This window comes from Rattus norvegicus, chromosome 6 (assembly GCF_036323735.1).
Source record: "Rattus norvegicus strain BN/NHsdMcwi chromosome 6, GRCr8, whole genome shotgun sequence".
Classification (NCBI taxonomy): domain Eukaryota; kingdom Metazoa; phylum Chordata; class Mammalia; order Rodentia; family Muridae; genus Rattus; species Rattus norvegicus.
In genome coordinates, this window is record NC_086024.1 from 95181249 (window position 1) to 95209065 (window position 27817).

Consider the following 27817-nt stretch of genomic DNA (forward strand, 5'->3'; position numbering starts at 1 on the left):
TTTGGGGAGCTTCTTGGCCATCTATGACCAACTGCTCAAACAGCATCTCCTTGCTAGTGTTAGGGTTTCTGTCAGTGGCCTGTGAGAAGATGGCTCTTTTGCAGACTGACTGGGCACAGGTTTTTTTTGTTTGTTTGTTTGTTTTTTCAGTTAGATTAACATCTTAGCTTTCAGCCAGCAAGAGAAATAAATCAGGTTTTATTTTTTCATGCCCCCATAATCTTTCTTCCTTTCTTCCTTTCTTCCTTCCTTTCTTCCTTTCTCTCTCTCTCTCTCTCTCTCTCTCTCTCTCTCTCTCTCTCCCTTCCTTCCTTCTTTTCTTTCTTTCTTTCTTCCTTCCTTCCTTTCTCTTTCTTTTTCTTCCTCTTTCTTTCTTTTCTTTCTCTTTCTTTCTTTCTTCCTTTCTTCCTTTCTTCCTTTCTTCCTTTCTTCCTTTCTTCCTTTCTTCCTTTCTTTCTTTCTTTCTTTCTTTCTTTCTTTCTTTCTTTCTTTCTTTCTTTCTTTCTTTCTTTCTTTCTTTCTTTCTTTCTTTTCTTCTTTCTTCTTTTTCTTAATCTGCCTTAAGAGGTTCCACTTAAACATCTGAGGTAATTAAGGAATATATTTGTTTTGTGTTCATTCTCTTTTTCTTTTTGTTTTGTGTTCTTTTTCTCTTTTTTCTGAAACACCATAATACTCTCCTTATTAAATTTTTATTTATTTGTTCACAATTTTCTTGTATATACAATGCACCTTGCAACCCTGACACCTAGTCTCTCCTCTACTGTGCCGCTGGGCTGGAGGACCCCGTAGGCTCCGCCCCTAAGGTGCCCGGCGCGCCTGACTGCCTCCTCGATGTCAGGCCTTTCCCTGGACAGCCCGGGTCCTTAGCCGTGCGAGGACCCCGCCCCGCCCCCCGCGCTCAGTCCCTCGCCCGGCGGACCACTTCATCGTCTCAACGTCGGTCTCTCAACGATGCCGCTCTATGAGGGCCTCGGGAGCGGCGGCGAGAAGACGGCGGTCGTGATCGACCTAGGAGAAGCCTTCACCAAGTGAGTGGCCGTGGGCGGCTGTGGGCCCGAGGGAGGTGCGGGTGGTCCCGGACGGGCAACTGTCCTTAGGCCCGCTGGGCACCCGGGACCATCCCGGGGCAGTCTGGCATATGTTCGAGCAGTCCGGCAAATGTTCATTTGCATCATTGCCTCGAGGCAAAGCTCAGTCCTTGTCAGTGACCAGTGTGTTGTCAAGGACTCTTGAGCGAGGCGAACCTTGAGGATCCGGTGGGCTGAGTAGGATCTGGACTACCTGACAAGCCCAGGATATTCCGGGAACTGTGCCCTCGCTCCCCGCCTAAGGTGATCAGGGGCCCCATTACAAGGTTTGACAGCGATGACCCAGATTGTGCTTACCTCTGACTGGGTCAGATAGAAAAGCAACCATCGAATTGTAACACTTGCTGACTCTTTCCATCATAAAACATTTAAGGGCTGGAGCCCTCCCTGTTGGTTCTAGAAATAGATTGCTCCCCAAGAGTGTAGGAAATCCAGCCAGGGAGCCCAGTCACATGAAGCTGTGGAACTGTATAAAGATTAGACTGGAAATTCTGTTGCTTACCTCGTATGCTTCGACCCATTTTTCACTTTAAAAAAGTAATTTGTAAACACTGAAGTAGTGGTCCTCAAAGAGCCAGTCAACAGTAGAGACAGAAAACACAAATTCACAAACCTTGTAACATCTGAACAGTGTGAGAGGTTGATGGACAGTTATGAATTCTTCGGAACATCCATTTAAGAGTCCTTGTATTGGACTCAAGGGATAACACAGAATTGCATGATATAGATAGATAGATAGATAGATAGATAGATAGATAGATAGATAGATAGAGATAGAGAGGTGTTGTGTATGAAATACATATTAGGCTCCAGAAAGCTGACAGTTACATCATATATACACACATGTATATATGAGGTGGAGTTATATATGAAATAGAGATATTTGAATTTTTTTTTAAATATTTTAAACACTTCCTAACCTGTAGTAGATGTTAAGTAACTATTAAATAAATGGTCACAAAAGTATACTTAAAAATTGGTCCTTAGAAGCTACAAAATTGGATTAAACATAATTCTTGATTATTCTGTAGTTCTTTGGCTCTCCCATATTCATATCTTACTTTTTAAAAACATTAGTATGATAGATTACTATCTGAAAATAATTATTTTGGCTATACATTAAAATAGAAACTGTTATATAGGGATATGATTGAAAACAGCAAGAGGTACATAAAAGTTTTCAAAGAGCAGAACTTAAGCTGCATCATTGCACTGTATCTTGAAGACCTTGAGGAGCACTGAGTGTAAGGAAGGTTGAGGTGAGAATGTAGAGAGATGCCTGGGCACAGTGCCCAGGAGGAAAAAGGTGTGATTTAGGATTAAATTTACATCATGGTCATTTTTCCACCTTTTTTTTTTTTAAAACAAAACTTGTTTTTCCAGGACAAAAGGAATATGACACTGACTACTAACTTTTCTCTTTTTCTTTTTTTTGAAACAGTGTCCAATGTAGCCCAAGCTGGCCCCAGACTTCTGGTCCTACTGCCTCTCCCCTCCTGAGTGCTGGCATTGGTATGCCTGCTGTGCTGGCTTAAATCAGAAGAACCAACTCCCACAAATTGTCTTCTCATCTCCATGTGTGCACTGTGTCATTCCCATGCCCACACACAAAGACACACAAAAATAAAGACTAATAAAAACAGTGCCAGTACACATTCTAGTGTGAGTGTTAACTCGTTTGAATTCAGCATATATGAACTGATTATAATTGTCAAATTCTCATGGTTTAAGAAGATAGTCTTGGGGCAGGAGAGCTGGCTCAGTAGTGAACTTGCTAGTCCTCAGAGAACCTGCGTTCAGTTCCCAGCACACATGTCAGATGGTTCACAGTTACCTCACAATTCCAGTTCCAAAGAATCTAATGACCTCTGTGATCACAAGGCATGCATACAGTGTACATCCATACACACAAGCACAACATTTATTCACAATAAAATGATTAAGGAAAAAAGAACAGCCTTAAGTAACATGCCTGCAGTTACTTTATTTGTAATAGTACTTCCTTAATATTAAAACCAACAACAGAATGACGAGGTTATTAATAGTGTGATCTGAACTGTAGTCATGCGCCATGTAGTGAGTGACATTTCAGTCAATGAGAGATCACATACTTGATGTCATGGCTTTTCAGTATCACATGTGGGTTGCCAGTGACCAGGGTGTCTTTATTCTGGATGACTGTAGTTCCTATCATTCCATGTATAGATGCATTTCGGTGCACAAATACTTACATCTTGTATGTTCTTATATATTTAGGTATATAGACACAGTTGAGGTATAGTTGGCTGCAGTGTGAGGTCTGACAGCAGTCACACACATGGCTTTATGTAAGTACACTCCTGTGATGCTGCAGAATAAGTCACCTAACAACACACTTTGCATATCTCACTTCGTGATACATGACTGAAGGAAGTCAAAGTGTAGATCCAGGACTGTAAAAATAAATGTCTTGTAAAAGTCAGAATTTAAAAAGCAGAAGAAAATGCCTTAAAATGAGACACTGGCTTATTTCAGTATAAAAAGTTTGATATACTTTGTTTCTTTGTTTAACATGTGATGTAAAATTATTACTAGATGTTGTTTCTGTATTTTTTCTTTGACTCTAAATGCATCAGAGGTATTTCCAGATGTTTTGTGGCCATTGTTTCCTAGGCAGATATTTAGAAAGAATGTTATAAGTTGAGTGTATAATTTTCCATTTATTTGCAGGTGTGGATTCGCAGGAGAAACTGGTCCACGATGCATAATTCCTAGTGTGATAAAAAGAGCTGGCATGTCTAAGGTATTTTTTTTTTTTTTTAAAGAAATCAGAAAACTATGGGCTGGCAAGATGGCTCAGTAGGTAAAGGTATTTGTTGAGCAAGCCTGGCAGTTGAGGTCTATACCCAGAACCAACATAAAGGTAGAAAGAGAGAACCAGTTCCACAAAGCTGTCTTCCTGCCTCCACAAAAGGACTGTGACACATTCATATATCATGCATGTACACACACATGCACACACACTAATATTAATAAGTAATAAGATGTAAAAATTAGAAAAATAAAGTAAAATTTTTAAGTCAAGAGATCTAATTTTATATGGCATGAATTTAATCCTGATATGCAATAATCTTATAATCTGGAAGGTGAACTAAGTATAGAATATTTGAGAAAGCCTTTGCTACCTTTGTTTTGAAAGATTGTTTTTCTTTGTTTTTAAGATTTATTTTTATTTTATGTGTGTGTGAGTTTTACCTGCACATACTCAAGTCCCCTTCAAACATTCAGTAGTCTTGGAAGCCAGAAGACGAAGTCAGATACCCAGGAACTGCCGTGACAGTTGTGAGCTACTATGTGCTTGCTGGGAACCAAACCAAGGTCATCTGTAAGAGCAGCCGTGCTTGTACCTGTTCAGCCATCTCTCCAGTCTCTTTAATGCTTCTCAGGCAATTCTGAGTTTTCGTCATCAGTTATGCCCAAATGATACATCAGATAAATTAACACAAAAAGCTTATGAGCACTGTTTTGTGTACTTACTTGTAGACATACACTTCTATTTATACAATTCAGAATTACCTTTTGTTTTAGCCCTTGTCAGTTCTTTGGAATTCCTAATTGGAGAGGTTACCCTTTGTGGGGGGTATCTGTTTTGTTTGGGGTCTTTTTTTCTTTTTGATGTTGTTCCTGAGATAAACTTTATATAACTCAGGTTGGCTTGATGACCTTAAACCTGGGTCTTCTGCCTGTTTTAGGCATGCACCACCACATCAAGTTTTATGCATTTATGCAATGTAGGGTTGACCCCAGGGCTTTGTATATGCTATGCAAATCTACCAGTTGAACTACAGCCAAGGTTAATTGGTTTTTAGTTTTTATATTCTTAATATAAATTCCATTAATTATGAGGAAGTATATTAGTAAATAAAAAGCACAAAATAGGGGTTGGGGATTAAGCTCAGCGGTAGAGCGCTTGCCTAGCATGCGCAAGGCCCTGGGTTCGGTCCCCAGCTCCAGGGGAAAAAAAAAAAAAAGCACAAAATACTGTATTATTAATTTAAGAAATCATTTTAATTTTTCACAGCCGATCAAAGTTGTCCAGTATAATATCAATACAGAAGAACTATATTCCTACCTAAAGGAATTCATCCACATACTGTATTTCAGGTAAGATGAAACTATATTTCAGGGTTGGTTTTTTCCTAACTTCAGCACTTAGGTTTTTTTCCTCTAATGTCAGTTATAGGAATGTTTGGTTGTGTTGCCTCTGATGCAAAAAAGAAAATTGGATTTCATCACCAGTTTTGTTTATCCTCAGCCTTTGGGCATTTTAAGACTATTTTTAAGAATTTATATGTGGGGGGTTGGGGATTTAGCTCAGCGGTAGAGCGCTTGCCTAGCAACTGCAAGGCCCTGGGTTCGGTCCCCAGCTCCGAAAAAAAAAAAAGAATTTATATGTGGATGAGCATGTCTCTGAGTACCTGAGGTGTATAGAGATGAGAGATGCATTGTGGGTATCAGCTCTCTCCTTCTTCCACATGGGTCCATGGGTCAAACTCAGGCTTGGCTACCAGTGCCCTTCACCCCTGAGCCATCTTGTCATCTCGGTCTTCAGCCTTTGAAAAACATACCTGAAGATCAGAAAATCAAAAACTGTAAGAAAACATGGAAGGCAAATTAATAAAAGGAATTGACAGTTTGCAAATAAAAGCTCAGTCAGGTTCCCTCTGCCGGTAAAGAGAAAGGAACGTAGGTAGGTAGGTAGGTAGGTAGGTAGGTAGGTAGGTAGGTAGGTAGGTAGGTAGGTAGAAGGATTGATAAGTAGATTACTGGTTACCCATATGGTGAAACATTATGCAGTTTTTATTGAGGGCTGAGGCCTTTTGCTCAGTGGTGAAGCGTTTGCTGATTAGCTCTGAGTTCTGCCCTAAGCAGCAAAGTGGGGTGAGGGTTGTTCATATCTGTATGTAGTGAGTAAGAAAAATAAGATGTATTAGAAAATAAAAAGCACACTAAAGAACAACTGTAGAATGCATATTTCTGCTTAGAATATGTGCATGTGCATTCGTAAGAATAAGAAAATTATGAAGACCATTTCTAGTACTTTCTGGGCAATAAATGTATTAAACTCTTGTGGTTTCCAAGTTAATGTCTGTTGCAACTGGAGTTTGTGAGTTTATACTTACTACTTTACAAATTCACAAAAGAAACTCTCCATTTAGTGGCTAATAGTGGTAATGATAATGGCTTTAGTTCCTGCTGCAGTGCTCGGCACTCTAAGAACTCAGAACCAGCATATTCAGAAGAATAAAATGAAGATAGATTTTTGTCTTAAAGCATCTTAACATATGAAAAACAGTTTATTCTTAAATTGCATTATTTACCCCAAAAAAGTACAGATCTTTGTTTTCTTTTAAAAACAAAACTATCATTTTTCAGGCATCTGTTGGTGAATCCCAGAGACCGCCGGGTTGTGGTTATTGAGTCAGTGTTATGTCCTTCCCACTTCAGAGAGACCCTTACTCGTGTTCTTTTCAAATATTTTGAGGTACCTATTTTTACTTGTATATGTATGTATGTATGCATGTCTGTGTACACATGTATATATGTGGGTATTTGTAGAAGCCAGTGGTCCAATCTTTTTCTTAATCATTTATCCATCTTACTTTTTCATTTACTTTTGACATTTTTTTAATGTCTTTTTTTTAATATTTATTTATTTATTTTATGTATACAAGCACAGTGTAGCTAGCTGTCTTCAGACACACCAGAAGAGAGCATCAGATCTCATTACAGATGGTTATGAGCCACCATGTGGTTGCTGGGAATTGAACTCAGGACCTCTGGAAGAGTAGTCGGAGCTTTTAACCACTGAGCCATCTCTCCAGCCCTACTTTTGACATTTTTGAGGTCTTTTGAAACCCAAGTTAGCCTCAAACTTGCCATATAGCTGAGGCTGACCTTAAACTTCTGATCCTGCTTTAACCAAGCCTCCATCACCTTCATTGCTTTGAACAGTCTTCTAAGTGGAACAGCTCCTTTGAGATTTCAATACTCAGTGGCCTTCTAGCTCCAAGTTCCAAAGCCCTTCCAGTCTATCACAGCTACTCCCCACAACCTGGGACCATCTTCTGTCTTAGTCAGGTTTCTGTTGCTATGATGAAACACCATTACCAAAAGCATCCAGGGAGGAAAGGGTTTATTTTGCTTACACCTCCATGTAATAGCCCATCACTGAGGGAAGTCAGGGCAGGAACTTGGAAGCAGGAACTAATTCAGAGGCTGTGGAAAGATGCTCCTTACTGGCTTGTTCTCATGGCTTGCTTATCCTACTTTTTTATAGAACCCAGGACCACCAGACCAGAGTGGGCTGAGTCTCTTCCAGCCCCCTTCATCATTAAGAAGTGCCCTACAGGCCTGCCTATAGCTTGATCCTATTGAGGCATTTCCTCAGATAACTAGTCTGTCAACTCAGGCCTTCAGCTCCAAGTTCTGGGGTTACACATGCACTGCACATCTGTTTTTTTTTTTTTTTTTTTTTTTGGTTCTCTTTTTTCGGAGCTGGGGACCGAACCCAGGGCCTTGCTCTTCCTAGGTAAGCGCTCTACCACTGAGCTAAATCCCCAGCCCCGCACATCTGTTTTTATGCAGTGCTGCAGGCTGAGCCTGTGGCTTCACGAATGCTAAGTGGGCAGTGCTACCAACTGAGTTGCAGCCCAGGCCTCACACCTTATTGTTCAAGACAGGGTCTCTCATGGATTCAGTTGGTCTGGCTGGCCATGAAGTGGCTGTGATCCTCCTGTCTCTGTCTCCTCAGCCCTGGGACTACAGGAATGTGCCAGTGCTATGAAGTTTATTGTGTATTTTAGGTGCAGTATGTAACATTGCCACCTCTAGACGAAGTGGGAGGTCCCAGAAGAGGGTATTACCTCTGAATTTTAGTAACATCACTTATAATCTTCATTTTACAAAAATAGGAATATATTGTAAGATTATTTCATAGTAAAACAGACTTTCCTTTTAAATTTTAAAAGTTTCTGCCTTGAAATGAGAGGTTTTTTTTTTTTTAAACAAAAGGAAATAGAAGCTGATTTAAAATGGGTACAGTATATTAGACACTAGATGTAAGCTGGGTGATGCTTGCTTGAGATCCCAGTGTTGAGGAGGTAGAGGCAGGTCAAGGTCACCCTCTGATACGTAGTGATTTGGGGCTAGCTTAGGCTACACTGATACATAGTGATTTGGGGCTAGCTTAGGCTACTGAGACAGTGTCTCAAAATTAATTACAGGTAAACATTCTTATATGTTTTGCTAAAATCAAAATATACTTAATACTAAAAATCACTCTGGCAAATGCAACTGTTTGTCAGTCATTTTGTAAGACAAATCTGAAGAAATAAATCCCATAGCACCTGCTCTTCCTGAGGCATTGACTTGAGAATCCCACTGCAGTCGGAAGACAGCAGAATAGTAGGATGCTCATCTGAGAGAAAAGGTTCTTTCTGTGTGTACTGAAGAATTGCTGTTGGGTTAACATTGCAATCCTTATTTCATATATGACTGAAGTAAAAAGAAATTAAAGATACTAGTACAACTATTATTTTATCTGCCATTTGATTATATAGACTTTTATATTTTGATTGATTATCTGTATTTGTGCTACCACCAAATCTAGCAAATTCTCACTAAAAAATGTCACTAAGAAGATTGTAGTTTCTGGTTTTGCTCTTTAGGCTGCTATATGATGATGGGATTTTGAGGATTTTTTATAGTTATTATTGTGTGTGTGTGTGTGTGTGTGTGTGTGCGCGCGCGCGCGTGCACATGATGATGGATGATGTGCCACAGTGTCAGTGTGGAGGTCAGAAAACAACTTTGGGTCAGTTCTACTTTTACATGGGTTCCAGGGATCAAACTCAGGTGTCCAGGCTTGTGTGCCAAGTGCTTGGACTTGCTGAGCCATCTTGCCAGCCCCTGGTGGTTTAAAATATAGTCTATGCTTCAAACTTCGCAGATACTGATAATCAAGAGCTTTTGCCTAGCAGTGTGTGGTGGCATATTCCTGTAATCAACACTTGGGAGGTTGATGTGCAGGCTGATCAACAGTTTAGGGGATCCTCAACTACATAGCGAGTTCAAGGCCCAGGAAGAGCTGTGGATACAGTTCAGTGGTAAAGGTGCTTGCCATTAAGTCTGACAGCCTGAGTTTACTCAATCCCCAGCACTACAAGGTAGAGGAAGAGAAGTAACTCCACATATGTGCTACTCACACACACACTAAACTTTAAAAGAAAGAAGAAAAAAAGACAGCCTAAGCTATATGAGATTTATCTTGATAAGTAAGTGAAAAGAATTATTTCCTAAGGCTGGACATAAGAGAGCGGGAGGATCATTGCAGTTCATGGACAGCCTTTCATCCTGCTGTCACAGATAGAAGGTGGGGAGGGAAGTGGGGAGGGAGGGGTGAAGGAGTTCTTTCCAGTGTGGCAAAGGCATCTGTTTTTTTAGTATCATCTTCCTCTGAATTTGCATTTTTCTAGACTTTTATCTCTTTGAAAAATTCTACTTTACAAGAGGGAGTGTTGATAAAAATGCTTTAGAATTGTCATTTGGGCATGAAACAACCTAGTTAAATCACTGGTTTATTACGACACACTTTGGTTATTGAGTAAATTCTCATAATCAGAAAGGTAGTTCCTCCGTCAGCACCAACATGGATTGTAGAGATACAAATCTGTGCAGTGTCCTATGAATTTTTCATATGTCTGCAAACAGATCTGACCTCTCAGACACTGCACTCAACCCTGGGCTTGCTGCCGCTCTGCTGTCTTCCAGGTCCCATCTGTCCTACTTGCTCCAAGTCATCTGATGGCACTCCTGACGCTCGGGATTAATTCCGCCATGGTCCTGGATTGTGGATATAGGGAAAGCCTGGTGTTGCCTGTATCTTTTTTATCAACTAGCCCATGTTGTGGGTTTTGTTTTGTTATTTTCTTTACTTATTTTAACTAAAGTAATTTGGCTTCTAAAAATGATTTTTAATGTGAAAGTATTGGCTTAGTGTGTACAGTATGAGTTAACATGTGGTAAGGTTAATAGCCTTGAAAGAGTTAAGCTTTTTGCAGAAGTTATCATTATGGTTCAGTCCTAATTTATGCTCCAGGAGCAGATCTGGTCAATATTGTGTTCAGTTTTCCAGATGTATTATCAGCTGGTAAAGAGAGTTAACATCTAAGAAAAGAAGTCATACAAAGAATAATTGGACAAACTAAAATGAGAAAGTTAAACTAAGAAAGAAAGTAAATGGTAGAGTGAAATTGGCCTTCATTATAGAAAAGTGCATTTTTCTCTGTGTGCAGAGGCTGTCAGAATAATATGCCGTGGGTTATGAGCTAGGGCAGGTAAGGGCACATCTGCGCTGCGTTTCCTTTCTGTGCCACTCAAGGAGCCTCAGTTTCTACATCTGTACTACCCAACAGGCAGTTTATGTCACAGCTAGTTTAAGGCACAGCTAGTAGTTTAGTCACAGGATTACTACTGGTTTGATGAATAGGTATATTCTTTTCCATAGAAACACAATAGAGGTAGACACTTTATTGAATTGTCACAATGAATGTTGCTTTGCTAAAATGTAGTTAAAGTACATGAACATAAATAAGATAAGCAGTTTTAAGGTCCAGATTTCTAGGAGAAGAAATGTTCAGAGGGGGGAAATAATCATTTACTCCTAAAAAACTAAGTTAGGCATTACTTTGTGTTTAGTTCTCAAAGTAACCCTGACATGCAAGGTGCATATGAGTAAGAAAATTGAAAGTTAGGGTGAGTTTATATAAGCATGGGGCTAAGGTATAAATCTAGAGTGTCCAAAACTGCCGCTCTCACCAGTCTTCTTTTTCATTTTTTAAGTGTTGTATTTAAAAAACATTTACCAAAACAGTATTAGAAGTAAGGTAGTATGTGCATAGTATAGTCTCGTGTACCATCCTCTCAGCTCAGCCAGGCTGGGCCATATATAGAATTTTAAACTATCTTAGAAATTCATATAAATTAAAGCAGTAAAGTTGATAGTATTTATTATATTTTATTTAGCCTAAAATATTAAAGATTATTCTCTGGGGCTGGAGAAATGGCTCAGCAGTTAAGAGCACCGACTGCTCTTCCAGAGGTCATGAGTTCAATTCCCAGCAACCACATGGTGATTCACAACCATCTGTAATGGGATCTGATACCCTCTTCTGGTGTCTGAAGACAGTGCTCATATAAATAAAATAAATAAACCTTAAAAATTTTTCTCTGTAATCAATGTAAAAAATAGGAGATTGTTAAAGTATTTTTCTTCATTAAACTTTTATAAATTTGCTTTGTAATCTAGACTCTTACAGATATCAAAGTTCTGAACAGTTGAATGCTAAGCACTGAGTAATGGCTATGTTGTTGGATGCGCTATCCTAATTAATGAATTGTGCTGTGTCGGTGCACATGCACAGTTAAGTCTGTCTTCTTTGGTGAACACTCTTAAAAGACTTGCTTCTGACTTTTCTGTAAGTTCTAAAACAAGAAGTAAACATTTATCACCAAGGTTAATTAGAACAGTATTGTAGAGGACACATTGTATCTCCTAAGATGATAATGTTCTTGACTACAGTCCAGATCTATGAAGGCATCCCAGTACTGAATTGCTGGGGAGCTCTGCCCTTAGGAGGAAAAGCTCTTCACAAGTAAGTTTCTCATATGTTTCTTACCAGTGCCACAAAAGCCAATGCTTATAATCTGATTTTTAATTTATTCCATTTTCTTTTAGGTTTGAATGCATCCATTTTTTTGAGATTATAATATAATTAATTTCACCCTTCCCTTTCCTCCCTCTAAGCCCTCCTATCTACTCTCCCCTCCTTTAAATCCATGGCCTCTTTTTTCATTAATATTGTGTGTGTGTGTGTATTCATAAATATAACCTGTTAAGTCTATATAATGTTCTTGTCTGTATGTTCTCAGGACTGACCATTTGGCATTAGACAATCATTTGGTCTACTCTCCCCTAGGGAAGGCCACCTCAGTTGCCTGTAGTTCTTTGTGTATGATTGAGACCTTGTGGGCTTTTCCCTGTCTGCTTTGGCATGTCCAGTGATAGCGCCTTTATTCAGCTCACACTTGGACATTTTGGTCAGACTTTATGGGTATAGCTTCTGATATCACTAGGAGACAAAACCTCACAGCAGACTCCCTGGTCCTTTTGATCTTTACAATCTTTCTCCTCCCTCTTCCACAGTGTTCCTAAACCTTAGGTGCAGGAGTGTTCTTTAGTTGCGCCCTTGGGACTGGACTCCACAACTCTGCATTTTGATTGGTTGTAGTTTTCTGTAGTTTCTGTAGTTTCCTTGATGAGGGGTAAAGACTACAGCTGTGAAGACTTAGTCAGGAGACTCCAATGGAAGAGAACATGCAACATTGTTTCCAGTTCTGGGTTGCTCACTTAATGGTATCTTTCCTAGTTGCATCCATTTACCTGCAAAGTTCATGGTTTTCTTTTTCTTTACAACCAAAAGTGTTCCATAGTGTGTATCTTAGTCAGAGTCTCTATTCCTACACAAAACATCGTGACCAAGAAGCAAGTTGGGGAGGAAAGGGCTTATTCAGTTTATACTTTCATGTTGCTGTTTGTCACCAAAGAAAATCAGGACTGGAACTCAAGCAGGTCAGGAAACAGGAGCTGATGCAGAGGCCATGGAGGGTATTTCTTACTGGCTTGCTTCCCCTGGCTTGCTTAGCTTGCTCTCTTATAGAACCCAGGACCACCAGCTCAGGGGCGGCACCACCCACAATGGGCTGGGTCCTCCCCACTTGGTCACTAATTGAGAAAATGCCTTACAGCCGGGTGGCATAGAGGCATTTCCTCAAGGGAGGCTCCTTTCTCTGTGATTAACTCCAGCTTGTGTCAAGTTGACACACAACACCAGGCAGTGTGTGGGTGTACCACATTTTCATTATCCATTTGTTGATTAAAGTACATTTTATCTGTTTCCGTTTCTTAGCTAGAATTGTAATCTCTTTTTTCTTCCTTTCAACATTATTCTTTTCTCTCGGTATTGTCTTAGCTATCCAGGATCTGCTGTGTCATGAATTTTAGGAAAGTTTTTTTTTTTTTCCTATTTCTGTAAATAATGGCTTGGGGATTTTGATTGAGATTGCACTGAATATGTAAAAAGCTTTCGGTAGAATAGCCATTTTCACAGGGTTAATTCTACCCATCTGTGACCTTGTGTTTTGTTACCATTTTCTAATGCCTTTCTCCTTTCTTTCACTTTGGTTAGGTTTCTTCTAGATACTTTCTTTTCTCTGAGGCTATTGTGAATGCTAATGTGTTTATGAGTTCCACTCTGTTTGTTGTATGGAAAGTCACTGATTTGTGCAAGTTGATTCTGTATCCTGCTATTTGCCAGTTTATGTTTTCTAGCAGTTTCTGGTAGGATTTTTGGGATCTCTAGAGTATCATTTGTATCCCTTTTATTTCCTTCTCTTGCCTTATGGCTCCAGCTAGTACTTGGAGCATAGGGGTGAGGAGGAGTGGGGATGGTGGACAGCCCTGTCTTGTTCCTGACTTAAATTGGATAGCTTCAAGCTTTTTCCCATATAGGGTTGGCTATGGGTTTCTCATACGTAGCTTTATTATGTTGTGGTATCTTCCCTCTAGCCATATACACACGGGATGGGGTGGGGTAGCAGTGTCTTCTTGGTTAATTGGTCCCTTAATTAGAATAAAGTATCCTTCATCATCTCTTCTGATTAGTTTTAGTTTGAAGTCTGTTTTGTCATATGTTACAATAGTGATGCTTGCCTACTTCTTGGTCCCATTTGATGAAAAATTTTAAATTTTATCCATTCATTTACTCCAAGGTGGTGCCTCTCTTTAAAACTGTGTTTCCTGTAGGCATGGACAATGGATTTTGCTCCTTGATCTGTTCAATCAGCCTGTGTCTTTTGAGTTGAGCCTATTGATTTTAAAGGCTCATATTGAAATATGTGTTAATTGTGGTCATTGTGTTGTGGATTTTTAGTGTTGTTTATATTCTCAGTGGTATTTTGTGTTTTAATAATTATTTCATATTTCTTTCTAGTCTCTCTGTTAGAGACTATCGTTCCTCTCTTCAGCCTAAATAATTCTCCCTGTATTTTCTTTAGATTTTGCTTGTTACATTAATTGTTTTTAGGCTATTTATATCATGACAAGTTTTGTTTTTCTCCTTCAATAATGCAGATAGTTTAACTAGGTATATTAGTCTAAGTTGGCCAACACTTGGAGTGCATTGCTCCAGACCCTTCTGGTTTTCAGAGCGCCTATTGAGAAATAGTTGTTATTCGTATAGGTTATTTGTGACTTGTGCTTTTTTTTTTCCTCTTGCAGCTTTCAATACACTGTTTTGTTATAGACACTTAGTATTTTAACTGTGATTTGTCAGGGGAATTTTCTTGACTGGTCTTGTCTATTTGGTGTTGCATGTGTTTCTTGTAATTGTACAGATGTGTCTTTCCTTAGTGTGAAGTCTATTTTGTCATATGCCACTGACTTAGGAGTCTTCTCCCTCATCTATGCTTACAAGTCAAAGATTCACCCCCCCATGCTGTCCCACATTTCCTGTGCATTTTCCTTCCTTTGTGCTCTTTTTTCTTTTTAATTATCCATGTTCCTTGTTTCTTTGGTCTAGATCCTCTACTCCACCTTCAAGACCTGATGTTCTGTCTTCTGCCTGATTCTTTCTCCTTGTAAGACTTTGCTTTGAGGTTTTAGGTTAAGCTATTGGGATTTTCAGTTCCATCTTCATTTCAGCTGAGTCCTCTTCAGTGTTTTGGCCTCCTGATTGAACTCAATTCTCATGTCTTATGTAGTCTTCATGTTTCTATCAGCCTTATGTTTGAGTTTTATGGGCGTTACTCGGGTGCTTGTTCTCCTTAAGTTCTTTCTCCTTGATTTCATTATGCTGTTTCTTTGTCTTCTTTAAACTCCTTGAATTCTTTGAATTCTGTGTCCTGTGGCTGGAGAGATGGCTCAACAGTTAAGAGTCCTGGCTATTCTTCCAGAGGACCTGGGCTTAATTTCCAACGTGCTTATAGCACCTTACAGCTCTGTGTGACTCTAGGATCTGACACTCACACAGACAAACATGCAGGCAAACACTGATGCACATAAAAAATAATAAAATAAATAAATTATATTTTAAAAGTTTATATTGTGTATCCTGAGTTTATCTAGGCGATTGTCATTGGCAGGATTTCTACAAGACTAGTAGGTTTTGGAGGGAAGACACTGGCTTGATCTTTGATTTGTTGGTTTTCTTTTTGTGAATTTGGAGTATGTGGGCTTCCTTTGTTGGCTCAGTCTGTGCCCTAGAGGAAGATATGGAAAGTCTGTATACCTGTAATTCCAGCATCAGAACCTCAGGTAGAGGCAAGAAAATCAAAAGTTCAAGGTTACCCTCAGCTTCATGGGAAGTTCAAGGCCAGCCTGTGCTACAAGAAACCCTGCCTCAAAACAAACATTTTTCCCCTCTGTATATAACCTTGGCTGTCCTGGAACCTGCTCTGTGGCTAGGCTAGCCTTGAACTCATAGAAATCCACTTGCTGGGATTAAGGGCATGTGCCACCACTTCCCTGGGCCAAAACCAACTTTTTATGAGTTGTTATGATTTATTATGTACTGTACCTTTTAAATAATAAAAGAGTATCAGTTGCAGTATTTTAATTTCAATAACTTTTTCAAATTGCAGGGAGTTGGAAACTCAGCTGTTGGAACAATGCACTGTTGACACTGGTGCTGCTAAAGGACAGAGCCTTCCCTCGGTGATGGGTAATGAGCTGTTATAGTGCGCTGTGCTGTGTCACCTGCCTTTGCTGCCATCCTCCGCTCTCTGCACCACTCTTGGCTTTGTCCCAAGTCTAAGTCATGGCTGCTGTGTTAGCCATCTTCTCTAGCACTCTTGGTGGTCGCATCATCTCCTTCCCTTCCCTCTTGGCATTCTTTCTCCCGTGGAATGTTACTTCTGAGTACTCCTCCTTGGTCTCCTCCTCTCTCGTTTTCTCTGCCAGTGCTACTGTGGGGACTTGATTTATTTCTTCCTCCCCTCTTCCTCCTCCTCCTCTTCATTCTTCCAACTGGCTTTAACAGATTTCATCTATTTCTGTGGCTGAAATCACATCTGCATGTTATTGACTCTTAGATAGAGCCCGACCCTGGCCTTTCTGAACTTGACAGTCCTGTTTCCACCAGATCGTTAAATAGAAACAATACATGTCACTTAAGGCCTCAAAGTCGGCACAGCCGGAAGTGAACACATCATTTTCTTCTCTTGTCATTTTGGTGGGGGATTGGGGGAAAGTTGTTGTTGTTGTTTGTTGTTTGTTTTTTGTTTTGTTTTGTTTAAGACAGGGTTTTGCTTTGTAGCCCTGAAACTCATTCTGTAGATCAGGCTGGCCTCGAACTCAGAGATCCGCCTGCCTCTGCCTCTGCCTCTCAAGTGCTGGGACTAAAGATGTGTGCCACCACTGCCTGGCTTCTCTTGTAATTTTTCTGTTGTTATTAGATATAGGTAATAACACCTTAGAGAAGAGGGAAAATGATATAATTATATTTTAATTCTTTTAATAATGTAATAACATTATCTGTTTCTCTTTTTGGAAAATGGGGGATTAGCAAACCTTTCCAGTTCTTCCTCAGAAAAGTCCTTCTAATTTCCTGTTGTTTTCCACCTGCCACACCACTGTACTTGTGAGAGCAGAGCCCCTGCAGCCTCGCCCTCGTCATTTCTTCTTGTGAGCCTTGCCCTTGTTGATTTGGTTTACTTCGTACTGTTGTCAAGATAGCTTTTCCCTAAATTGTCAAGAAATGTTTTAGCTCCTACAGATTAACCCACCCTTCATGTCTGCTGCACATTTTCCCATTCTCTCATTCCGTTCTCCCTCTTAACCGCTAGCCTCTTTACTCCTTATTTTACCTGAAACTTGTCCTCCATCACCAAGAGCACTTATTCGTCTCCATCTTATCAACATCTTAGTGTTTTATCCAAGTCCCCAGCCCCATCTCCCGACCCACATACACACACGGTACTTGGGACGTCTTCCCTGTCCATGACCCAAATGAATGTCAGCTCCGGGAAGGTTTTAAGTCTTCTCTAAGCAGATAGGGTAGGTGTTCCTCCGGGAAACCCGTGTAGCCCATTCCATCTGCTTAGCTCTTGTGCTGAGAATCTAGGCGCTGAGATTGGCGAGTGTGTAATGTAACTATGTTCCAAACATTGCACCTTTTGTTCTACTAAAATGTCTGAAGTGGAACTTCCCAGAGTGAATGGCTTTCACTTCCAGTCTTGCAAAATGTAAGCAGTTGTGGTTATTTGCCAAGATGACCTCCTCTTTTTAAAGTAGCTTCTATTGGTAAGTGAGCTAAAGCCTTGTTTCCAGCCTTCCTTCCTTAGCAATGGAGACTGGTCGTTACCAGCCATTTCTTGCTGCTCTCTGAATAGTCGTAGGAAAAAGACAGCAGCTGTGGAATGCTGTGCTTTAGAGTTATTGATTGTAACAGTATAGTTCATCTCTCGTCTCTTTATAGGCAGGATTACACCTTGTGAGATCTCTTTACCTTCTTGAGAGGAAAATTTAAACACTTTTTGTTTGTCATTGTCTTTGGGATGAGGCCTCATATCTGAACTCACGATGTTGCTAGGGTTGTTCATGACTCCATCCTCCAGCCAGTGACGTGAATGCTGGGGTACAGACGTGCTGCCATGCCTGGATAAGTGTTACTGTCTAAGAATAGGGAGTGTCGGCTCTTTTGATCACACACTAAAAGCACTTTGAACCATGGCCCTTTAATATGTATATTTATAAGCTTGTGTGCTGTAGTTACCATGCTGTGAAACACAGCGTGAGGTGTTGAACAAAATTAGCAGAAGTAGCCCTGAGTCTAAGTTGCCCTTTACCAGCCACACCACCAAAGGGGCTGTAAAGGGCAAGCAGGTTGAACCCAGAGCTTGTCCGTGCTGAGCCGGGCCCATCCCCAAGTTACACCCTGGCCTCTAGAGCCATACGGGAGTTTTAGTTATGAGCTGTTGCCTTTCACTGCTGAGCTCTCTCTTGACAGCCCACTGACATCATACTTAATATGGGTAAATATATTTTACTCTTTTTTCAAGCACAGTGATTAAATATGTCACTTTCAGATTACGGGTTAATACTTTGAGATGGTGGTTTTAGATTAAGTTCACTATAAATAGTTTACTTTAAGAGAAGGTGTATAGATCTGGTGGGAATTAATATTATGCTTACCCGTTTATCATGAACAAAAAGCTTCTTTGTTTTTTTTTTTGTTTTTTTTTTTTTTTAGATTTATTTATTTATTATATATAAGTACACTGTAGCTGTCTTCAGATACACCAGAAGAGGGCATCAGAACTCTTTACAGATGGTTGTGAGCCACCATGTGGTTGCTGGGAATTGAACTCGTGACCTCTGGAAGAGCAGTCGGGTGCTCTTAACCGCTGAGCCATCTCTCCAGCCCTTCTTTGTTTTTATATGCCAATAAAATATTTTTTGAGACTTGGTTAGAAGACATTATTTTATTATATATTGTTTTGAGATAGGGTCTTACTAGTAGCCTTGACTGGCCCAGAACCTCGCTATGTAGACCAGGCTGCCCTCTAACTTAGAGATCCGACTGCCTATACCCCCTGAGTTCTAGGGTTGAAGGGGTAAGACAGCATATGACTGGCTTAGAAGACTTTAAGTTTAGGGTAGAAAATTATGTTTCTGTTTCTACTTCAGAACAGGAGCAGGCTGGCAAATAATCACGTCCCATAGGTAACATGTCTGAAAGGTTACTTTTCACTCTGTTTTTGTTTGTGTTTTGCTTGTTTAATGTTTTTAGAAATATCTTGTTTCATAGTCTTGGTGTGTAGCCCAGGTTGTTCCTGAAGCCTGGGGGTAGTCCTCCTGCCTCAGCTTTCCAAGCCACCACACTAGTCTTTTCACTCTTCTTTTTAAACATCCTTAGAAAGGACTGGGAAAGAGTAGAGGGGACGGAAGAGGGTGCCTGGGGAGTGCTGTGACTAAATTGAGTTACATGTGTGTGGAGGTAAAGTTCATTATGAGTCCCGTTGTTCTGTGCTGCCTTCTGCTGTGAAATGTGGGGGCTCCTGGTCTCCCGTGGACTTTTGCATCCTTGAACTCAGTTTTTCTGCTACCTTTCTCTTTGAATGTTTCACATAGGAAAGATTTCTTTTCTAAAAGCATAGTTGATTTTTCTGTTAGACCTTTTTAAGATTAATATGTTATTTAATTTTACTTAAATGAAAAATGGGACATGGAAAGAATTAAATAGGATTTTAAAGTAATTATTATTAAAAGTTCTTTAATTCTTAATTGTTTTTCAGGTTCAGTTCCAGAAAGCGTCCTAGAAGATATTAAAGGTAAGAGGGTTTTCTCTGTCAGTGTGAGAGTCTCTGGGATAACTCAGGTAGTCAGACTTGACGGCAAGTGCCATAACGCTTGCCTTACCCATCTTCCGCCCTGACTTCCCGTTCCTTTTTTGTCCCTTCCATTCCTTAACGCTAGGTTGAAGTGCACCGTTTCTAAATGTACAGATGGAAAATATATATGGTGGTACAAACACACACACACACACACACACACACACACACACACACACACACACACAGAGCAAGTTTCAGAGCAGCTAGAGCTAGCCAGAAGACCCTTTTTTTCTTTTTTCAGTTTAGTTTATTTATATATAAAAGTGTTTTACCATAATGTGTGTGTGTGTGTGTGTGTGTGTGTGTGTGTGTGTGTGTGTGTGTGTGCACAACTTGAGTGCTTGGTCCCTGCAGAGATCAGAAGGCTTCAGGTTCCCTGGCACTGGCGTTAAGATGCTTGTGAACCACCATGTAAGTGCTGGGGGTGGACCCAGGTCCTCTAGAAGCACAAGTTTTGTTAACCACTGAGACCTCTCTCTAACCCCCAGCAGAATTTATCATCTGTGTTTCTCTGTGTAGCCCTGCCTGTCCTGCCTGAACAGAAACTCAGACATCTGCCTGCCTCTGCCTCCCCAGTGCTAGTATTAAAAGTGTGTGACCACTGTCCAGCTTAGAGTTAATCTTAAAATGATAAGTTTACATAGTTCTAAGTGTGTCTGCAAGGTTTTAAAAGTAATTGGGCTGAAGTTACTGCATATCTTGCTGAATATTCAGTCCCAGCTTTTTCTTTTTTTTTTCAGATTTAATTTTTTTACTTCTATGTCTAAAGGCCTTATTACGGGTATTTTCAGAAAAAAAAAACCAAAAACAAAAACAACCCACAATGTTGTGTGTCCAGAATGCAAATATTAAAAGGACAAGAGTAGCAGACGGGTGGTCTTGCAGGATGTGCCATTCAGGAAGTAATCAAGCTAAGAGTAATCTGAGTGAGTGTCTTCACCCAGATTTTTTTAAAGGATCCAGAGAAGTGGGGAACTAGAAAGCGTGAAAATGCGTGCTGTCTCTCATGGCCCTCAGTTTGTTTGTATCGTTACACTTCTGCCATGGCTGTCAAGTGGCAGAATGATTCTGCAGAGGGATTAGAATATGGTTTTGTTCCTCTTCAATGTGTCTGTCCTTCTTCTTGGGCGCCTCTCTTTCTCTCTGGCCTCCCCAGTTCTCTCTCTCCATCTGACCCCTCCTCCTTTCCTGTAAGCTTCATACTTAAGCCTGCGTTAAAGTATCTTTAGTAAAACCTCATCTCTACTTCATATAAAAGCAATAAAGTAACATAATTTTTCAAAAGAGGGCTAAACCGTGTTGATTTGAATGCGTTACCCTGGCTAAGGTGTAAACGCACTGTTGGTTGAACGCCGAGCAGTAACGAGGGTGCATTTATTCCTCCTTAAGTGCGGACCTGCTTTGTAAGTGACCTGCAGCGTGGACTACAAATCCAAGCAGCAAAGTTTAATATTGATGGAAATAATGAGGTAAGCTTAAAAATTAATTCCTTTTGCAAAAGTTACTTATATTTTTGTTTATAATTAATTATACCCCGTTTGTTTTTATTTTTCTTTTTTTAACATTTCAGCGTCCCTCTCCACCTCCAAATGTCGACTATCCATTGGATGGAGAGAAAATTTTACATGTGCTTGGATCAATCAGGTTAGACATTATTTTTATGAGGGAAATAATGAGTTAAAACATTCCTATAGGGGTTGGGGATTTAGCTCAGTGGTAGAGCGCTTGCCCAGCAAGCGCAAGGCCCTGGGTTCGGTTCCCAGCTCCGAAAAAAAGAAAAGAAAAAAAAAAATTCCTATAAGCCCTCAGGGGAGTGATTTCAGGTTAACAGTAAAATATTTTTGTGATGCTTCATTTTTGGTAATTTTATTCAGCTTTTTTTTTTTTTTTAAAGATTTATTTATTTATTATATATAAGTACACTGTAGCTGTCTTCAGACACACCAGAAGAGGGCATCGGATCTCTTTACAGATGGTTGTGAGCCACCATGTGGTTGCTGGGAATTGAACTCATGACCTCTGGAAGAGCAGTCGGGTGCTCCCAACCGCTGAGCCATCTCTCCAGCCCTTTATTCAGCTTTTTAAAGTTTTAAAAATATTCTTTCCTTCCTGTACATCAGAGTAATCAAAATTATTTTAATGAAATTAACAGTGTTTCAGAAAGCAGCAGGAAATATGTTTTCAAATAAAGGGTAGTAAACTCTTAAGCAGCACGTAGTAAATGTCTGACTCTGAGGTCCGTGCAGTCTTTGCGCCTACAGGACTCTATAGCTGGCCTGCAGAACTGGCAGTGTAATGTACAGGATAGCAGGGGAGGGTCCGCCTGCGCTCCAGGACGACTTCATGGAGAGGTCCTCAGCGAGTTACCACAGAGGAGCTGGTTCAGTTCCCAGCACCGCATTGACTCAGACCTGCCTGTAACCCTAGGTGCTGAGCGTCCAGTGCACCGCCTGGCCTTCGTGGCCATTACATGCCTGTGGCGCACACACGAGCAGGAGCATGCATCACCGTGCTCAGCTTTGTGTGTTAAAACTAAAATAATGTGAGATGCCGCTGTGGTGGCTCACACTCGAGACCTTAGCACATGACCAGTAGAGACAGAGGGTAAGGAGTGTGAAGCCAGCGTCAGCTACATGGGACCTTGCTTCAGAAGAAACCATGTGTCCCTGACTTACAGGCCTGTGAAATGATGTCAGCTTTCACACAGTATAACTTCTTTCTGTCATATAAATCTTACTACAGCAGTAGCTGTCACTTGTGGAATGCATTCTGTATGCCAGACCTTGTTTTGTAGGCTCACTGAATCCTCTCAACCCCTTGGGTTTTCCCATTTCCGCATTTATAATGAGAAAAGCTTTATATTGTGTTAAATAATTTATGAAGTGGTGCTGCCACTTGCAGACAGGTCAGTGTGACTAATGGTTAGCCTGTGCCATTATGTGATGACTGTAAAATGCTCTTTTCTCTCTACTTCATTAGAGATTCAGTCGTGGAAATTCTTTTTGAACAAGATAATGAGGAGAAGTCAGTTGCCACTTTAATATTGGATTCCCTTTTACAGGTATATTGTTTCCCATTGTTGTTAAGAGTCCTTCAAGGAATATTTTAAGTGTTATCTTCTGCATTTTTCCTTGCCATAAAGTGATTTATTACCCTTTTAGTACTAATTTTCTATTATGAGTTTTAGAGAATACTGTTACTTTTTTCCCCTGCCTTTCTTTGGTTTTGTTGTTTTGTGTTTCCTGTACTCACTGTGGACCAGGCAATTCGTGGACTTGTAGCAATTCTCCAAATTCTTCTGCCTCTTCCTCTCCAGTCCTGGAATTAGAGCCGTGGGGCACCACACCTGGCTTACGTTTTTTAACTTTAACATTTCTGTGGAATTTTATAGTTAATGTTGCTGAACATAGTAGTGTTTGAGATAGCAGCTTTATAACAATCCATGCTAGCCTGGGTCACGTAGTAAAACCCTGCCTCGAATAAAACAAAACAAAGCAAAACACAAACAAACCCTTTTCTTCGTATTTTATAATACTTATAGTGCCAGCAAGATGGCTCTGCAGGAAGGATACTGGCCAGCAAACTGATGGCCTCACTGTGGAGTGCCACTCCTTGAAGTACTGTTTCATTCCCAGTTCTTAGAATGAGGGTTGGAGCGAGGATGACCTGACTGTGACATCCGGCACCCATGGGTTGCCAGGCCAACGTGATTGGCTGGCGAAGCAAAGTCCCATTCTCTCCTTAGAAACGCACCTCTGCAAGCTATTCCAAGAGTCTGACCTTTTCAGTAGAGGAAGCAGTATCCTCCTTCAGGATACAGAGATAGCTGCAGTCCCATTAGAGCCTCCAAACAAACTCTGAGAGGATTATCTTCCCCAAGCATCTTGGGCATACTAGTACAAACAGAATAACTGGGAAAAAATTAAGTTTTAAGCCAGGAACAGTGGCATGGACCTTTTATCTGAGCACTCTAAAAGCAGAGACAGGAGGATTGCAAGTTCAAGGCTAACTGGGGCTGTGTGGTAAATTCTTGGCTATGTTTGTCTGTCTGTCTCAAAAAACAAAAGTAAATGGGGAGGGTGGTGGTAGTGGTTAAATGTACATGCTGTCTTTACTTAAGGGAAAAAGGTGGGAGATCATAACTCTGCCTAACTTAGTTATTCTGTTCTGAAAATGAATACACTCATACTACTGCCTACGCCGCTTGGGACTGACTCTACACTATTTTCAGGTCTAACACTGGGCCAGGCATGTGGGTAAAGCAAGCATGAGTACAAGTTCAGGAGCTGGGACCTACATAGTAGAAGAACACAGCGCACTCCTACAAGTAGCCCTCTAAGTCTTTCTCTCTCTCTTCCTCTCTCTCTCTCTCTCTCTCTTCTTCTCCCTCTCTCTCTCTCTCTTCTCTCTCTCTCTCTCTCTCTCTCTCTCTCTCTCTGTCAAACGCACATGCACGCACACACGCACAATTTCAAGATTGATGTAGAAAGTAATATAGAGTCTGGGTGTGCACACGCCTTTAGTGCCAGCACTTGGAGGCAGAGGTAGAACTTCCAGGCCAACATGGCCTCCATAGTGAATTCCAGGCCAGCTAGTGCTATCTAGAGAGACCTGTCTAAAACAAAAAATCACTAACTAAATGCATCTAAGAACTGCTTAAAATATTGAAAAGCACATGTACATGTGTGTAGTATTTCGTGGTGGCTGTGTTTGCTGCATGGAAGAAGCGTGACATGTCTTCTGCAGTGCAGGTGCTGCTGCCGTCTGCAGTGTCTGCTCTGAATAGTGGGTTTAAACAGTATTTTCATCCAATCCTAATGACCTTTCTTCTTCAACAACAGTGCCCAGTAGACACCAGGAAGCAACTGGCAGAGAATCTGGTAATCATAGGAGGCACGTCTATGTTGCCAGGATTTCTCCACAGATTGCTTGCAGAAATACGGTATTTGGTAGAAAAGCCAAAATACAAAAAGACACTTGGCACCAAGAACTTCCGAATTCATACTCCACCTGCAAAGGCTAATTGTGTGGCCTGGTTGGGAGGTAAGAACTTAGTCCTGAGTGGTATTACTAGTGAATGTGTTAAGTCAATGATTCACTGTTCAAAGCTACCCACCTCATAAGTAAAACTGTTATCTGGGTCTTATCCCTGACTGCATCTCTCAACAGCCACCTTTGGAAATGGTGCTTGATGTTGGGAAACCTCAGGCACTGATGGTAATGAAAATAGTGTTTCCCACTGAGCAATAAGCCCAATGGTCCAGTCACTTAGGAGGCTAAGGTAAGCGGGTAAAGAGTTTGAGCAGACCTGGTCTGCATAATGAGTTCAAAGCCAGCCTAAGCTACAGGGAGACCTGCCTCAAATGAAGAAATACTCTTTATTAAAGTGTGGCTTTTCCGTAAATTACAGGAATGTTTACAATTATACGCCTGTTTCTGCTGGCCTTTGCGCTGTGATTTTTTTTTTAAAAGTAAACTTCATCCTTACGGATGGTGTGGTGGCACATGGTTTTAATCCCAACCCTTTGGAGGCAGAGGCTGGCAGATCTCTTAGAAGTTTGAAAACAGCCTGGTCTACATGGTGAGCTCCAGGCGAATCAAGACTATTTAGTAAAACCCTGTCTCAAATAATAATTTAATTTCTATAGTCACCCCTCAGAATAGTGAAAGTGATGACCATGGTAGTGACAGCTGCTGTTACTTAACTTGTATTAATAGTGGAAATCAGTTCTTCATTTATTCCTACTCTGGTGGAGTTCACGGAGTGCTCTTTTTTTTTTTTTTTTTTTTTTTTTTTTTAAACAGGTTCAGCTTCTAGCAGAGATGAATAATCTTTTTTTTAAATATTTTATTTATTCATTTATTACACTGTAGCTGTCTTCAGACATACCAGAAGTCTGAGTGCTCTTAAGATATCATCACTGGGGCTGGAGAGATGGCTCAGTGGTTAAGAGCCCCGACTGCTCTTCCAGAGGTCCTGAGTTCAATTCCCAGCAACCACATGGTGGCTCACAACCATCTGTAATGGGATCTGATGCCCTCTTCTGGTGTGTCTGAAGACAGCTACAGTGTACTTATATATAATAAATGAATAAATCTTTAAAAAAAAGATATCGGGGCTGGAGAGATGGCTCAGTGGTTAAGAGCACCGACTGCTCTTCCCAAGGTCCTGAGTTCAAATCCCAGCAACCACATGGTGGCTCACAACCATCTGTAATGAGATCTGATGCCCTTGTCTGGTGTGTCTAAAGGCAGCTACAGTGTACTCATATATAATAAATAAATAAAATATTTAAAAAAAAAGATATCATCACTGAATAAGCACACATCTAACACACAACTATGTAGAGAAAAGCAGTCACAGATGTGTAAATTCATGTATAGCTTATTTTCTGATAGAGCTAGTGGCAGGATCATGCATTTAGAGAGAAAAAACACAGGAATTTTCAGTGAATATAGTACTATTTCTTCTAAAGTAGAATTCGGTTAATCTTGATTTTTTTTTTTCACCTAGAATAGATTTAGAAGCTGAATTGTTTTTTATAAAGATTGCCTTGTGCATTTTTAAAAATTTATTTTATTTATGTGAGTACACTGTAGCTGTGTTCAGACACCAGAAGAGGGCATCGGATCCCATTACAGACGGTTGTGAGCCACCATGTGGTTGCTGGGAACTCATCTCAGGTCCTCTGGAAGAGCAGTCAGTGCTCTTAACCACTGAGCCATCTCTCCAGCCCCTGCCTTTTGCATCTTTATAAGATTTTTCTGGTATAAAAAAAAAATTCTTAAAACTTTTAAATGATGTCTGTTGGTTTTTGCCATGTTATTTTATTCAATGACATGTAACAGTTGTGACAAAGGAAACTTGAGTCTTTACTAAAGTTGAACAATCCTTCTACCTCCTCCTACTTCACCTTCTTTAGATTTTGTATTACCATATTCACGGGAATCTGCAAAGGGTCCTTTAGGTTATTTCCAACAGAGGAGCTGTGGGTTACTCGATTGCTCAGAATCCCAGTGAATTGGAATTGAGAGTTTGATCTGCATTGCTGAATTTACCAGACCCTCTTTGCATAAAGTGGATGCACACAGCTTACAGTCCCTGACATATCATCTTAGCTATAAATTATTCTCACCACTGCACAGGCGCTGTTTTTGGAGCATTGCAAGACATACTTGGGAGCCGCTCCATTTCAAAGGAGTACTATAATCAGACGGGCCGCACACCTGACTGGTGCTCTCTGAACAACCCGCCTCTGGAGATGATGTTTGATGTTGGGAAGACGCAGCCACCGCTGATGAAAAGAGCATTTTCCACCGAGAAATAAACGCTTATATAAATTCAGCCTTGCTTATTTCAAATATTTAATCAATTAGAAATAAATTGTACGGGGTTGGGGATTTAGCTTAGTGGTAGAGCGCTTGCCTAGCGAGCACAAGGCCCTGGGTTTGGTCCCCAGCTCCGAAAAAAAGAAAAGAAAAAAAAAAAAAAAAGAAATTGTACAAAGTATGTAGGGTGATTTAATACATATAGGTGACCTTTATGTAACAAAGCATTTCTGTATTTTCTCTTTGCATTAGTATTTAATTCATCTGGCTTTGTCTCTTGTGTCGTATGTTGTCGTGAATGCTTTTGAGACACGTATTTATATCAATAAAATATAGTTAAGCTGTTGAGTTTTGTTAATCTTGTAGCCCAGGCTCCTCACAGGTTACATATCTGTCCTGAGCATTAGAAACTCCACAGATGAGTGTTAGCATCGCAGTCATTTCAGGTTCTTTTTACGTTTTTTAGGATTATGTATGTATAGGGGTGTGTGTGCATAGGGATGCCGGTGCCTGTGGAGGCCAGAGGCATCATGTCTCCTGGAGCTGTAGTAATACTGTGAGTCATGGGTGCTGGGAACCAAATCAAGTCCTGAAAGACATATGCTCTTAGCCACTAAGCCATGTCTCCAGTCTGTTATGTCAGAGTCTAACATGGTCTGTTCTTTCAAATCCTTTGTTTGACTGTATGCCCATGAGAACTTTTCAGATCTTTCAAACTGTTTGACAGCAGGGCCAGGCATTCACTACACAGAGTGTAGAAATGTACACTATTGAACTTGATGTTCAAGAGCCTGCAACCCCTACATTTGTATGAAATGTAGTTCATTCTTTATAATTTCTAATAAATACGTTCAGAATGATAGTAACCTTTACTTTTGTGCTTTATATTTAGCACAAGGGTTTTT

General features: G+C 40.4%; 1 protein-coding gene across 2 annotated transcripts; it reads left to right on the forward strand.

Moving 5' to 3' along the window:
* Positions 1-833: 833 nt before the first annotated feature.
* On the forward strand, positions 834-27077 carry Actr10 (actin related protein 10). 2 transcript variants are annotated; one of them, NM_001009602.1, is made up of 13 exons: positions 929-1031; positions 3801-3873; positions 5152-5234; positions 6507-6615; positions 9903-10010; positions 11718-11785; positions 15831-15910; positions 19485-19520; positions 20973-21052; positions 21154-21227; positions 22563-22644; positions 24425-24626; positions 26730-27077. In NM_001009602.1, the coding sequence occupies exons 1-13, from the start codon at positions 955-957 to the stop codon at positions 26909-26911; spliced, it is 1254 nt and encodes a 417-aa protein (NP_001009602.1). In that variant the 5' UTR covers positions 929-954; the 3' UTR covers positions 26912-27077. The 2 variants fall into 2 exon arrangements, with proteins under 2 accessions (XP_038967923.1, NP_001009602.1); XM_039111995.2 differs by lacking the exons at positions 21154-21227; positions 22563-22644; positions 24425-24626; positions 26730-27077 and having other exon boundaries at positions 834-1031; positions 20324-21045.
* The last annotated feature ends 740 nt before the right edge of the window (positions 27078-27817 follow it).

What these genes read in the sequence shown, in the direction of transcription:
- Actr10 (NM_001009602.1), top strand. Translation starts at nt 955, where the DNA reads ATGCCGCTCTATGAGGGCCTCGGGAGCGGCGGCGAGAAGACGGCGGTC. An exon ending in CATGTGCTTGGATCAATCAG is followed by an intron (nt 21,228 to 22,562) that starts GTTAGACATTAT and finishes CTACTTCATTAG; the next exon opens with AGATTCAGTCGTGGAAATTC. An exon ending in TTGTGTGGCCTGGTTGGGAG is followed by an intron (nt 24,627 to 26,729) that starts GTAAGAACTTAG and finishes ACCACTGCACAG; the next exon opens with GCGCTGTTTTTGGAGCATTG.